A 13251-nucleotide genomic window follows, 5' to 3' on the forward strand; every position below is an offset into this window, starting at 1 on the left:
TGCCGCCCACGGGCTTTTCAAGTTTTGAATTGTGGGGAACACCCAGAGCAAGAGTGAATGAGCGAAATTGATGCGAACCGCCCAAGCCAGGCCAGCGAAAGATAGGCACGCGGTATGTTAGTTGGCCCTGAAGAGAAAGAAGAGCCAGTTTGTGAATGAAACCTAGAGCTTGGAGGAGGAACGTCTGGCTTCATACTCAGTTAAGCCCACTCTGGAAGAATCTAGCCCTGTGACTCAGGGAGAAAATGCTGATTCCACCCCAACACCACTCCCGGAAAAAGAATGGAGAAAACCTACACCTACTAGGGCGACTTTGACCTAGACCCCCCCGACCCGCTGTTACGCTCTTCACCCTCTCCCCCCACCCCCGACTTCCTCGAAAGCCCCTCCCCTGGACTCATTCAAAGCGCCACGTCTCCTAGCGCCAGGGGACCAGCTACCCGGCGGAGGCTTCCTGCAGTTAACCCCTCCCAGACGCCCGCCCAAGGTCTGCGATCCAAAGGCTCCGAGCCTCCACTAGGGCCAGAACCGGTCACCGCCAACCGCTGGAGCCGCGCCCTCGACCCAACGGCTCCTGCCCCGCCCCGCCCCGCCCGTGCCCACGTGACACCCACGACCCGCCCATGGCGCCCACGTGACCCGCGGCCATCCCCGCGCGCGGCGTGGATCGCGGCCCGAGCCGCCATTGTTCCGCCAAGGGACGACGGCGGGGCCTGGCACTGGCGCCGAGACGCCGCTTAGCGGCCGCCACTGGAGACACTTCCTCCCGCCGCCCCCCTCCTTCTGGCGGCGGCGGAGTGAGGCTGGCTAGGGGGAACTGGGAGCCCCCTCTCCTGGCGGCGGCAGCTGCCGATCCCCGGCTCCGGCGCGAGGGGCGGCCGCGATGCGCTCCGCCTGAGGCAGTCCGGCCCGGCCCTTCTTCGCCTCCCTTGACTCTTACACAGCGTCTGTGCGCCCCAGCGTCATCCTGCGAGTCTCGCTGACGGAGGGAAGATGGCTGCACAGAGCTGGCAGGACGAGCTGGCCCGGCAGGCCGAGGAGGGCTCGGCTCGGCTGCGGGAAATGCTTTCGGTTGGCCTAGGCTTTCTGCGCACCGAGCTGGGCCTCGACCTGGGGCTGGAGCCGAAGCGGTACCCGGGCTGGGTAATCCTGGTGGGCACCGGCGCGCTGGGGCTGCTGCTGCTTCTCCTGCTCTGCTACGGCTGGGCCGCGGCTTGCGCCGGCGCCCGAAAAAAGCGGAGGAGCCCGCCCCGCAAGCGGGAGGAGGCGGCGGCAGTGCCGGCCCCGGCCCCTGACGATCTAGCCCTATTGAAGAATCTTAGGAGCGAGGAACAGAAGAAGAAAAACCGGAAGAAGTTGCCCGAGAAGCCCAAAGTGAGTAGGGGTGGAGCGGCGGTAGAATAGGGGCCAGGGGCCGGCGTGGAAACCCTCGAGAGAGCGGGAGGCCGAGCCCCAGCCGCCCGAGCCGGGAGAAGGAAAAGTGAGGTTAGTCAAGAGCTGGGACTCCGATCTCTTCAGGTGGAGGAGGTGATCGGTGGACGCGTTACTGGGGAATCGTGGAAACTCGGGAAGTGTTAAGACGGGTGGGAAAGACTAGCTTCAAGGAAGGAAGTTAGACGGCATGGGGTACGTTTAACTCAAAGCGTCCAGAGGTCAAGCCGTTTTCGGGAACCTTGACCGCCGGAATTACGTACCAGAGGCCTACCGGGTAGGCTGTATGTGTGCAGAGTAACGGGACCTTAAGGTGGTGTTGGGAAGTTGTGGAAAGACAGTGACTGGAAGACAGATGTCTACTTCAAGTCACATTGAGACGGTAGTCAGTGGAGGAAATACGATGACCTAAAAAATCTGGGGCTTACAGAGGATTAAAGGTACCCAGGTCTAGACGCGCTTCCATTTTAGTTAGACTGTTTAAGGGAAATGGTTGCCCACTCTTATTCTTGTGAATGTGGCCAGTAGAGGCCTGAACCGGAGCAAGGCAAGAGGGAGTCGGTTGCCGAATTTACTCTGGGGTACATGGCCCCATGAGAGACACCTAAGGCAAGTTGAGCGGTGTGCGAGGTTTTGAAATAGAGTAAAAGGGGATGACAGAGCAGAATGGTGCAGTCCGAAAGAGAGATTTAGGCACCGATTTACCTACCGGACCACGTGTGGAAATGCAGAGAGCATCACATCCATTTTATCATGCCTTTCTGTTTCATTTGTATTTTCTTTATTGCCGTTTTCCCATTGTATCTTTCATAGTTTTGTTTTTTAAAATACTTTACAGTTGAGCAGAGTTTGGAGGATGTGGAGAATTAGAAACCGTTCTTAGCGCATTGTTATATACACTGAATTAAGTTCTTTACGTTTCAGTACAATAAAGTAAATGTAACCAAGGCCATACTTTGTGATATGCACTCTGGTCTGTGTTGGGCAATGGGAGGTATACACATAGGAGTTAGAGTCAATCCTGGAGACTAGTGTAGGAGACAGATTCATAAATAATGCCTGTAGTGCATAGACAGGTGCTATAGGAGCACAAGTGGTGTTAATGAGGTCTGGAAGGTGGGAGACTAATTCCGTTGAAGGAATTTAGGAAAGTTATTGGAAGAAGTGGGATTTGAGCTCAAACTAAAGCAGTGAGAGTATTGTTGATACCAGTACAAAGAATAAGACAGTATTAGAGAAGTGACAGGTCACAGTTAGTGCATTATTAGGCCTAGATAAGTGATCACATTTTGTCTGCTGATTAAGAGGATGTAAGATATGTGCAAAATCTAGAAAAGGTACAACTTTGTCAGTATGAATTCTACCTTAAGTTAGAAGAGGAAATAGAACTGATTTGGAATGTATATAATTAAATTTGTCGAGCACATCAAAGGTTACCAGAAAGTAATGTTATGGTGGACATAGAGAACTTGGTTCCAAAATAAGCAAAGAAGGTGATCTTGCAAAAATCACATACATTAGCCTAAACCCTATGTGGATGAAGCAGGTTGTGAACATTTCAAAGCGCTGTTTGGGATGTCTAGAATTTCAGATAGACTTGAGTCCAGAGATGGGTGCTCCAGGAGCCCATTTGAAGTGCATCGTAACACTCAGATGACCTCTATCGGAAGAAGGAACAGACTTCTATGAAACTTGTACTGTGAAAAATACCCATCAGACTTCGGGCTTACTGCTTCTCTTTTTCATTTTAGTTAAGGAATGGGGCAGTGAATAAATAAATCTAATATTAAGCTTTGGGGAGTGGAGAATGGGACGACTAATCAAATGGTCGAATGTTAATTGGGTGAGAAAATATCTTTGCCTACTTCATGGTATAGAAGTGTTGGAAAAGTTTGTCAACATTAACAAAATTCTAGCTTTCAAACTTTTTTGACTGCAACTTATAGTAAGAAACACATTTTACATTACAGTACCTGCCCCTACTCTCCCCCCACCCACATATCAAACCATTCTGTTTTTCTTTAATGATATTTGTGACCCATCAGATTGGCTTCACATTTCACTGTGAGGCATGACCCTCAGAAAAATACTGCTTTATGGGACTGAAAAGTAAAAGCACCCATTTGTGTAGTACTCAAATGCTTTGCACTGTGCTAAGTATTTACTTGGAGAAAAGCAGCATACTGCTTGCAAATTGAAGGCAGTAAAAAGGAATACAGTATTCATATGTCTCATTGTGAAGGGGATGCAAAAGTAAAGCTCAGTTGCTCCCCAGGGAGCTTTTTATTCCCGCTGTGGAAAAAGATACACACACACACAAAAATTAACATTGCACACCCAGTGTGGGCCCAGGAGGCTGTGAACGGCCTTATCACACAATCTGGCTTTGAATGTGGGTAGGAGCAAGGTAGTGGAAGAGACTGAAGCAACAGAAAAGGCCCAGTAGAGGAAGACTTAACTGTCAGCCTGTCAGGAATGGGGACTAAACTTAAGTAAGACATTTAACCTTGCTCCGTTTAGCTTGTCTTGTTTATAAATTGAGGATCTTAATTGAGTTAAAATACTGCAGGATTTCTCAAAATGTTATCTCTGTCTACTTGCGATAGAGTTACTTTGAATGCTTACTAAAATTTATAGATTCCTGAGCACCAGAACAGGTCTTACAAATTCAAAATCTCTGGAACTGAGTCCAGGGAATCTGCATTTTTAACGAGATCCCTTGGTAAATCCTTGCTATTAGTTTAAAAATGACTCACTGGTCTAAGACCATAAGATCCATAGAATAGGAGAGGTTTCTAAGTGGAGTCATGTTTAATCTTACAATCCATCTCTTCGTTACTACATCATTCTGATACACATTTTAGGATATACCTTCCTCTGATCAACTAAACTACTATGGGTTTGTAAAAGGATATTACATGTTTACTTAAATGTTTTATTCTCATCTTTTTATCCCATTATTTTTAGTTCTCTCTTAAGTCATTCCAAATTTTGCAACTCAAGTTTTTAAAATTTGTTTCTAGTAGCTTATTTTTATCTGTAGAGCAGGTGGTATTTAGCTCTTTAATATCTACCCATAAGCACTTTTTGAAATTTTTATATCATTTTGATTTTTATCCCCTAATAATATCCTGGCATAGGTCTTTTAGGGTATGAATTGCGGTTTATTTCCCTATTAAAAGTGGAGGGGGTGGCACTTTTCGCTGGGTTTATTTCTTGGCATTTTTGGAAATCATTGTTAGGACAATGTGAGTATTAAGCACTCAGTAAATTTTTTTTTAAGATTTTATTTATTTGACACAGAGAGACACAGCGAGAGAGGGAACACAAGCAGGGGGAGTGGGAGAGGGAGAAGCAGGCTTCCCGCTGAGCAGGGAGCCCGATGCGGGGCTCGATCCCAGGACCCTGGGATCATGACCTGAGCTGAAGGCAGACACTTAACGACTGAGCCACCCAGGCACCCCAGTTAAGCACTCAGTAAATATTTTTAACTTGACTTAATCTGAGCAGTGATTTAGATGGATGTGAGATCTCAGATAACTGGTCTTTAACAAAAAATCATTGCTTTGAATCTCAACTGGAAGCCCATAACCCAGGATCAACTTCAACAAAAATTCATTTTAGTGAAAAAGCTGTTTTTATATTGGTGTAGGACTTCTCATAAAGATTTGCCATAGCGCAGCCATCGGTATCAATAAGTTCACTGAATAGAGCAGTGTTTTGTTTGCTGCTGTATAACCTTGCCTAGTGCTTGGCACTCAATAAATAATTACCGAATGCATAAAGTAGTAAGATGTCCTACCAAAGTATTTATACAACTCATTCCCATTCTTCGTGCCTGGTAAACAGCCATATGAGCCACCTTTTTATTTTTACAGTGGATGATGGCTGTGTTTGCCTCTTCTGACTAAAATTTTGTGAGGTCCATCGTTCTACAGCCAATAAATCGTTCTAATAGTATGCAGTATCTTTTGTAATTATTACTTCTGTTCCAGTTTCATTGCCATTGCCCTACTTTTGAACTTTATTACCTTTTGCTTCAACTATACTAACAGCATCCTAACTGGTTTTCCTGCTTTCTGTCTCTTTGTTGCCATTCCTTTCTACCCACTCCTGCTAGTTAAATCTTTTAAAGCCCAGCTCTGATCGTGACTTTCATGTTCACATATTGTCAGTAGTTTGCCCGTCACATGTTGAGTAAAATCCAGTCTATGACATGGCCATGATGTAACCCCATCTTAGATTTATCTCTTACCCATTATCCCAGATGCATTACCATTAGCTAGACTGCAGTATCTCTTTATTCATATTATTTTGTTCCATTGGAAAGCCTGTCTTTCTGTATCTGTACAGTTTCTACCTATCCTTCAAGGAAGGCCCAGCTATGGTGCTCTCTATACTATAAAGCCTTCCCTAGCTCTCCAGGTAGAGGTAATCTGTTTTTTATATGTTTATTTTATATTTTATTATGATCTAAAGAAGACAGAGCATTGCCTAGGATTGTACCTGTGGGGCAATTCAGATTTTTTCCCATCTCTGTGCACGTCCATGTGTGATCAGGAAAGCACCTCAAGTGCTGATTTTGGGATCAGAAATTAACTTTAGTGAGTAGGTGAACTTGCCAATATGGAATCCCTGAATAATGGAGATCAACTTTATTTTTTTTAAGATTTTATTTATTTATTTGAGAGAGAGAGAGAGAGAGAGAAAGCACATGGGGAGGGAGGGTCAGAGGGAGAAGCAGACTCCCTGCTGAGCAGGGAGCCCCATGCGGGACTCGATCCAGGGACTCCAGGATCATGACCTGAGCCGAAGGCAGTCGCTTAACCAACTGAGCCACCCAGGCGCCCCGGAGATCAACTTTATACTAGTCTGTATCTGTAATTGGACCATTCCTCTCATCTCCTCATGTCTAGGTATATATTTGACTTCTCCAATTGGAAATCTGGCATTTGTCTCAAATTTTAACATCTCCAAAACAATTCATGATTCCTTGCTTTCTCCTGGTCTTCCCCATTTCTGTGAATGGTAAATGACTGCCACCCATTCAGTTATTCAAGCCAAAAATCTGAGAATCATTCTTGATTATTCCCTTTTCCTCACCTCCTTGTATCTTCCCTACCTCATATCTAATCTATGAGCAAATACCATCCATTTTATCTCCAAGATGTATATTCAGTTTGACTACTCTGTTCTGTTGTCTGGCACCTTAGCTCGCTTGTGTTGCTGGAGCTTCTGCAGGCTGCCTCCAATCCCAAAGCCAACACTTGTCTAAAATCAACACTTCAGTGGCTTTTGCATTTAAAATCTCAACTTCTTTCCTAAGTGGCCCAGCACCTGCGTTTCTTTCTAAGCTGTTTTGAGTTAATTTCCTCTCATTATTACCTCCAGCTATAGTGATCTTTTTTTCAGTTCCTCAAATTCCTTCACAACCCAGTGCCTTTACATGAACTATTATTAACACTTCTGGAATAATCTTTTCCCCACTGTTCTAATCAGCCTGTAGATCTCACCTTAAAGCTCACCTTCCTAGAAAATCATTTTCTGATTACCTATTTCACATAGTCATCCTGTTCTATTTTCAGTCTCAACTTTTGGTATGTGAGGATTTTTTTAATTGTAAGTATCACAGTTTGTAAATTATTTACTTATCCATTAACTTTTGGTTGCGGGGGGGTGGTCCTCTGCCTCCACTAGGGGAAAGCCTCACTGGCCTTGAAATGCAATGGCAAACAGTGCCCAGCACATGTAAGAGCCTTTGATAATTATTTGTTGAACTCAATTCTGAACAGAGTAACTATAATGATATCTCACAGTTTAATTGGATAGTTTATTTGGCTAAATAAATTTATCTTTTAAGATACTCCAACAGAATTATATCTTCTATTCTTAAGTAGTGGTTTTGCTGTATCATCCCAGGTATTAGTAAAGGTAAATTATATCACTTCCCACCTACATACAGGATTTTCTTTTTACCTCTAAATCACTAGTCCTTTTAGTTTAAGTACTAAAAGAATAATCATTTGAAAATAAGTAAAGAATAATCATTCGATGAAAAAAATCCCATCATAGTTAAAACAAATATTCCCGATTGTACAGAAAAGGAATCTTGAGATTCATAAAGATCAAGTAACTTATTCAAGGTCATAGACCAAAGGAGTTTCAAAGGCTAAACAGCATCCTGATTTTTAGTCTACAGACTCAACCATTATTTCCAGTGTACCTCTCTGGTTTCTGTAGCATGTTCAAGGAGGTTACTTTTATTCAGAGAGCAAATCCAATTTTCCCAGTGAGTTACAGCTCTCTCTATTGCTCTTAAAATTTACTTGTAGAATCAGAAGTTTGTACTGCAAATTGTAATGATTTTACCAAAGCTCCAGAATTTTGGCTCCACTTGTTTGGTTATATGACAGGGCATTTTCATCTTGTTATTTTCTCCTGCCAGAGGCCTAGTAGAGAAGACCTTTAATAGTTCTGCTTATGTTAGATACCAAGAGCAGCAATAAACCCTCTGAGCACTGGGGGTTTCTTTTGCATTTGGGCATTATTGCTTAATGCACTACTTCTCAAGTTCATGAAAGCTTTGACAGTATTTTTAAATTATTATTATTCAGGCAAAATCAAGGGCTCTGAGTGAGGAACTGGTGTTACTTGACCAGTTTTAAAGTTTACTTTTTTCTCTCCAGCTATGCTAATAGTTTTTGAACTGTGCCACAGAATGCCGGTATTCCAGAGGGCATCCAACAGGATCCAAGAAAGTACATGGCTGTGTATCTGCTGTATCAAATGTAGTCCTTATCTCAGTACCCATCAGAGGTAAAACCTTTGAAACCAATACTGTATTGAATTCTTCAGAAGTCCTCTTAGCATAATTTGGCCAGGTGACAGGTATGGCATGTCATCTCTCTGTCCTATGAAAGTAGCTCTGATCGTCCCTGATGCAGTCAACAAGTAGATAGTTTGGAATCCCTGAAAAGAGTTGGGTCTTTGACTAACTGCTTAGAAGGCAACAGGATCTTTACCACTAAAGAAAAGATCTCAGGTTACACAGCAAGATTGTGCAAATTTGAATTATAGGCCATATTTTTAAGATTATTCTCGGTTATTAAGAGTTTAAAATTGGAGTTGAATTTAAAAATAATTTGGTAAATTACTATGACTGAAGCTGTAGTTTACTGTATATTTAGTTTATGTAATTGATATATTCACATTTGGCAGAAAAAAGACACACAGTTCGTGCTTTCAAATAAATGACAAGGAATTGTTCTATCATGAATTTGTATCAGAACTCTTCAAACTAAAATAAACTGACTGAGGTAAGGTCGTGTTCATTAGATAAGTTGATGTGTATAAAAAGCATCTAGAGCAAGGTGTTTGGCACATGGCAAATATTTGGAAATTATTATTGTCAGGCTGTCTTATAGTCTAATCTGTCAGCTAAAGATGATGCACCTTGAATTTCTATAACATCTTGCCTTTATCTTCTTTATGAAGGGTGTAATGTGTATACTTATGCCTCCGGTATGTTCAGTATGACTTTGAGCCAAGAAAATTGAAACTCCAGTGACATCAACTTCTCCAGGTGGCACACATTTGAGAATTCAACTGTGGTTTCAGCTTGCCTTCAAAACCCATACTGTTTGCCTTTAAGGGGTGGGGTTGGAGGGGTAGGGAAAAGGGGGCAGAGTATACCTTTTGCCTTGTATTTTAATATGTGATGTTGTCTTCTTCCTTTGCTAGGTTCTAAGCTTTTTGAAGGCAGGGATTATGCCTCACTTGTCTGTTTCAAGGTTTTAAGGGTCTACATATTACTCTACTGTGTTCACTTACTGGATGTTGAGTGAATGAACATAAGTGAATATGATGTAATTTTCTTTTCTTAGAAAATGGTGAAACTATAAGCAGTTGTTTTTTTTTTTTTTTTTAAGAAAGATAATATTACATTGCTGTCTCTAGAGGAAGCCTGGACTATTTCTGGCCTCTGAGAGGATATATTTACTTATCATTTGTATTCTGTTAACTTCCCAAAAGAATTTGTCTGGAGTACTGAGCACATGTACTGTTTGTTGGCCCTCTTGACCACCAGGTCTTAACGTTTATTTTGAGCTTGCTAGTTTGAAAAGTGACCTGAATGCTAGAACATGAGGGTAGGGATTTGAGCCATCCTAGCCATGTTCTCTCCTTTATTGTCATTTTAATAAGAACCTTGTATAAGACAAGTACTTTTTTTTTAATATATTACAGATGATGAAATCAAGGGTTAAGTCAAGGAAAATGCTTATAATCACAGGGAGTAAATACAGAAGTCAAGTCTTGATCCCAGTTTTGTCCACCTTCAGAGCCCATGGTCTTTTCATATTCCTTTTTTTTTGGTAGTTGGTAGACTGCCCTTCTAGTTTCTAAACTTAAGGCGTTTCCAAGTAATTTAAGTCATGATTTTTATATTTTATGTCTAGAAATAAAATTTACATAGCTAAGTGAAAATGGGATTCTAAATGGTTTCATTTTAGAAGTCAAATGTTAAACCTTAAATATGCTTATCTTAGATGTAGATTCTTTTGCAATTTAGAATCAGTTTGACAAATACGCACAGGCTGCTCAAATGGAGTAGCTGTCTGTTATTAAGCATATCTTCTTATTCTGAACTTTTGAAACTCCTGGAGGGCAGATTCCTTTCATGTGTCCTTTTTCCTGAAGTCCCTAGCCCATTGCCTAGTACTTAAAAACGTTTATGGAATTGTATGGAATTAATAAATTGAAGGTTCACCAGCACAAAGAATTTTATTTCCTTTAAATCAGGCATTATTAAATAAGAGACCCTACTCCCCTATGTGTCCCCCTTCTGCATTTTATTTTCTTGATTGTCAGCTAGGTATTTTCGTTCTGGTTTATCACCACCCCTCCCAACGCACACGCATGCAAGCACACACACGCACACACACACCATGTTCTTTTCATGAATGCATTTTTAAAAGAATCTGGCATAGGAATTGGGGAATATATAATAATAAGGCATGCATAGTGATGCCTACAAGGACTTTATCTGTATAAGAAATGATTATGTCATTCTTCTATTATTAGTTGATTTTCACAAGATTTGGAGGATGTTCTTGTCTAATTTAAAATACAGATTGTATGCTATATATGAAATTAGCCTTGGTTGGCCCTGGAAGGAACCCTAAGAGTGTTCTAGAAAATTTTACACTAGGGTACAATAAGAGGCTCATGGAATTACTAATCTATGGAAACACACCGTAGATATTAAGGCTTCATGATGAGAGAAGATAATACTTTTGTGTAAAACCCAGATTGGCAGTTAGGTAGTATTTAAAGTGTTGGTTTGCAGTTAGTTACTTTTCATGTGAGCAGATCTACATAGTATTCTTCCATTTCTGGATTTGCTGATTGATTGATTGATTTTTTTTTTTAAGATTTTATTTATGTATTTGACAGAGAATGAGAGAGAGCACGAGAGGGAAGAGGGTCAGAGGGAGAAGCAGACTCCCTGCTGAGCAGGGGGCCCGATGCGGGACTCGATCCCGGGACTCCAGGATCATGACCTGAGCCGAAGGCAGTTCCTTAACCAACTGAGCCACCCAGGCGCCCCTGGATTTGCTGATTTAAATATGGTTAACAATTTTCCAGGGTGAGGCTTTCTTGACCAGCTAGTGGCAAGTAAGAGGACAGATTAGTGTTGCTGGTGGGTAGAAGAGGCACAGCCACCATAGTGTTGTATCCTTTTCTCCTGCTGTCCAAGAGCTCGTTGACTTTATTCTTGGGAAAGGAGGGTTATTGTTTCATGTTATCAGGCATTTGGGGGGAGTTGTTGCTGACTTATGGACTCCCAGTAGTACTGAGAGCTATATAAAGCCCCAGAGTTAGTGGAACATTGGGACATCTGCAGAGACCAAAGGAACAGCTGCAGTAGCAGCCATTGCTTAAGTTTATGTGGCAAAGAAGGAAGTCAAATTGGCACAGGTTGATGGTGTGGGACCAACCTCTGGCTTGGTCGTTTCAGAGTCTATGAAATGGAAACTAAGTATTCCCTTTGTAAGTCACTGATAGTGGACTTCAGACTTCCTAGTTGATCAAGAGGAGAGATTGTTTCATCTTTCATTTGGGAGGCTGTATCAACAGTGTTTGCAGTTGGCGTCAAAGGAATTACACTGAACTTTTTAGTCATTTTAAACCACTTAATTTCTTGCCTTTTAGCAGTTAATAAAGAAATTAAAATGACTCCGTGTAGTCATTTATATGAGTAAAATGGAAATGCTATTTAAGTGACTATGATGGACAGTTTCTGAAGGGATTAGTTAAGTGAAGTTTTTAGAAATGTAAGCCTGTGAGCTGCCAGTTAGAAGTGGGAAACTGGAATTGGAGCTGCAAGATCTAAGGTGGCATAAGGCTTGTATAGAAAGGTAAAGCCAACCACAGGAAATCAGAAAAAAAATTTGGCTTAGAAAGATAGCATGAACTAAGAACTAGCATATGTTGGATATTAGAAAGTAGAATTAAACAGTTTTATATTCCTGTTGTGGTTATGGCTCTAAGTCCAAATTCCTTTTAGGGTTTCTTACCTTTCTCTGTAGTACCCCCCAACCACCCCCAAACACACACATATACATACACAGGAAGGTGGATTAGAGGAAGCAGCAGGAAAGTGACAAAACAGCACAGGAGAAAGAAAACCAAATGAAGAGTGAGGAGACCTGGTTTTGGCATCTGACTTCAACAAGTTGCTTTAAGAGCCAGCAGATTAAATTGGGATTGATTGGGAATTTCATCAGCTAAAAGACAGCTTTTGTTTTGGTTTTTCTTCCATAAATCTTTGTGAAGCCTACAAATTGGATTTTAGAATATTAATGGTCTCTTTCTCTAACTGTATATCCCTGATAATTTTGAACAAACTCAGGGAAAGTCGAGTTATAGAAACTTGAACATTCATATTGTTTTCTTGAGTATGGCTCTGCTATAATGAGTAATCTGGTGGAAGTCAATTCTGCAAGAACTGGAAATAAGGCAACTGAAACTAGTGTATTGATTTACTAACTCATTGTGTTGGAATATGAGGAGAATAAGCAAGTGAAAAGAAGTAGTAGGATCCATAAAGAAGAGGTTAGAATACAGATACCTGGACCCCATTCTTCAAACTCCTGAATCCTAAATACGTTTCTGGTGATAGAGCTCAGAAATGGTTTTTTTTTGGTGGGGTAGCCCCCGAAACAAGTCATTCTAATGAAAAGCCAAATTTGGAATTCACAGACTTAATTTTATTCATGAGCACCTCTAAGAGCTATCATTTTATTTTAGGAGTGTTAAAGCTGAGGTAGCCTTTCTTAAGCTTTAGCAGTGGATTGGTAAATTTCTTAACCCCGGAGCAGTAGAGCCATTAGATAATAGAATTACAAGGGATATTAAAGATAATCTTATACAGAGACCAACAAACTATGGTTCATGGACCAAATCTGGTCCTCTACCTGTGTTTTGTAAATAAAGCTTTATTGGAAATAGCCAAACTCATTAATTTATTCATCTGTGTCTGCTTTTGTACTACAAGAGCGGAGTTTTGCAGTTGCAGCAGAGACGATATGGCCCACAAAGCCTAAAATATTTCCTGTCCTTTTACTGACAGAGCGTGCCAACTTTGAATTGATCAGATCTTTCATTCTGTATATGTAGAAATAAGACTAAAAGATAATGAGTGAAATGTTCGGAGATGACACAACTAATTGGTAGTTAGAGTGCAAATACAGTATAGTTCCCTTTTTTCCTGCTTTCAGTCCATTACTTTTTGCTGGAGCAACTGATACCTGAGTAAGA

At 41.6% G+C, this 13251-nt stretch overlaps 1 protein-coding gene across 6 annotated transcripts in view; it reads left to right on the forward strand.

The window, feature by feature from the left end:
- Nucleotides 1-632: 632 nt before the first annotated feature.
- MTDH (metadherin) overlaps nt 633-13251 on the forward strand; it is a 57627-nt gene continuing 45008 nt past the window's right edge. For 2 of the 6 annotated variants that reach the window (XM_027598179.2, XM_027598172.2), the window contains exon 1: nt 636-1374. In XM_027598179.2, the coding sequence (XP_027453980.1) occupies nt 994-1374 (381 nt within the window). In that variant the 5' untranslated portion in view covers nt 636-993. Of the gene's footprint in view, nt 1375-13251 lie in introns of all 6 variants that reach the window. The other 4 variants (XM_027598154.2, XM_027598187.2, XM_027598144.2 and 1 more) reach the window with 4 other exon arrangements.

Source organism: Zalophus californianus, chromosome 4, assembly GCF_009762305.2.
Source record: "Zalophus californianus isolate mZalCal1 chromosome 4, mZalCal1.pri.v2, whole genome shotgun sequence".
Lineage (NCBI taxonomy): Eukaryota > Metazoa > Chordata > Mammalia > Carnivora > Otariidae > Zalophus > Zalophus californianus.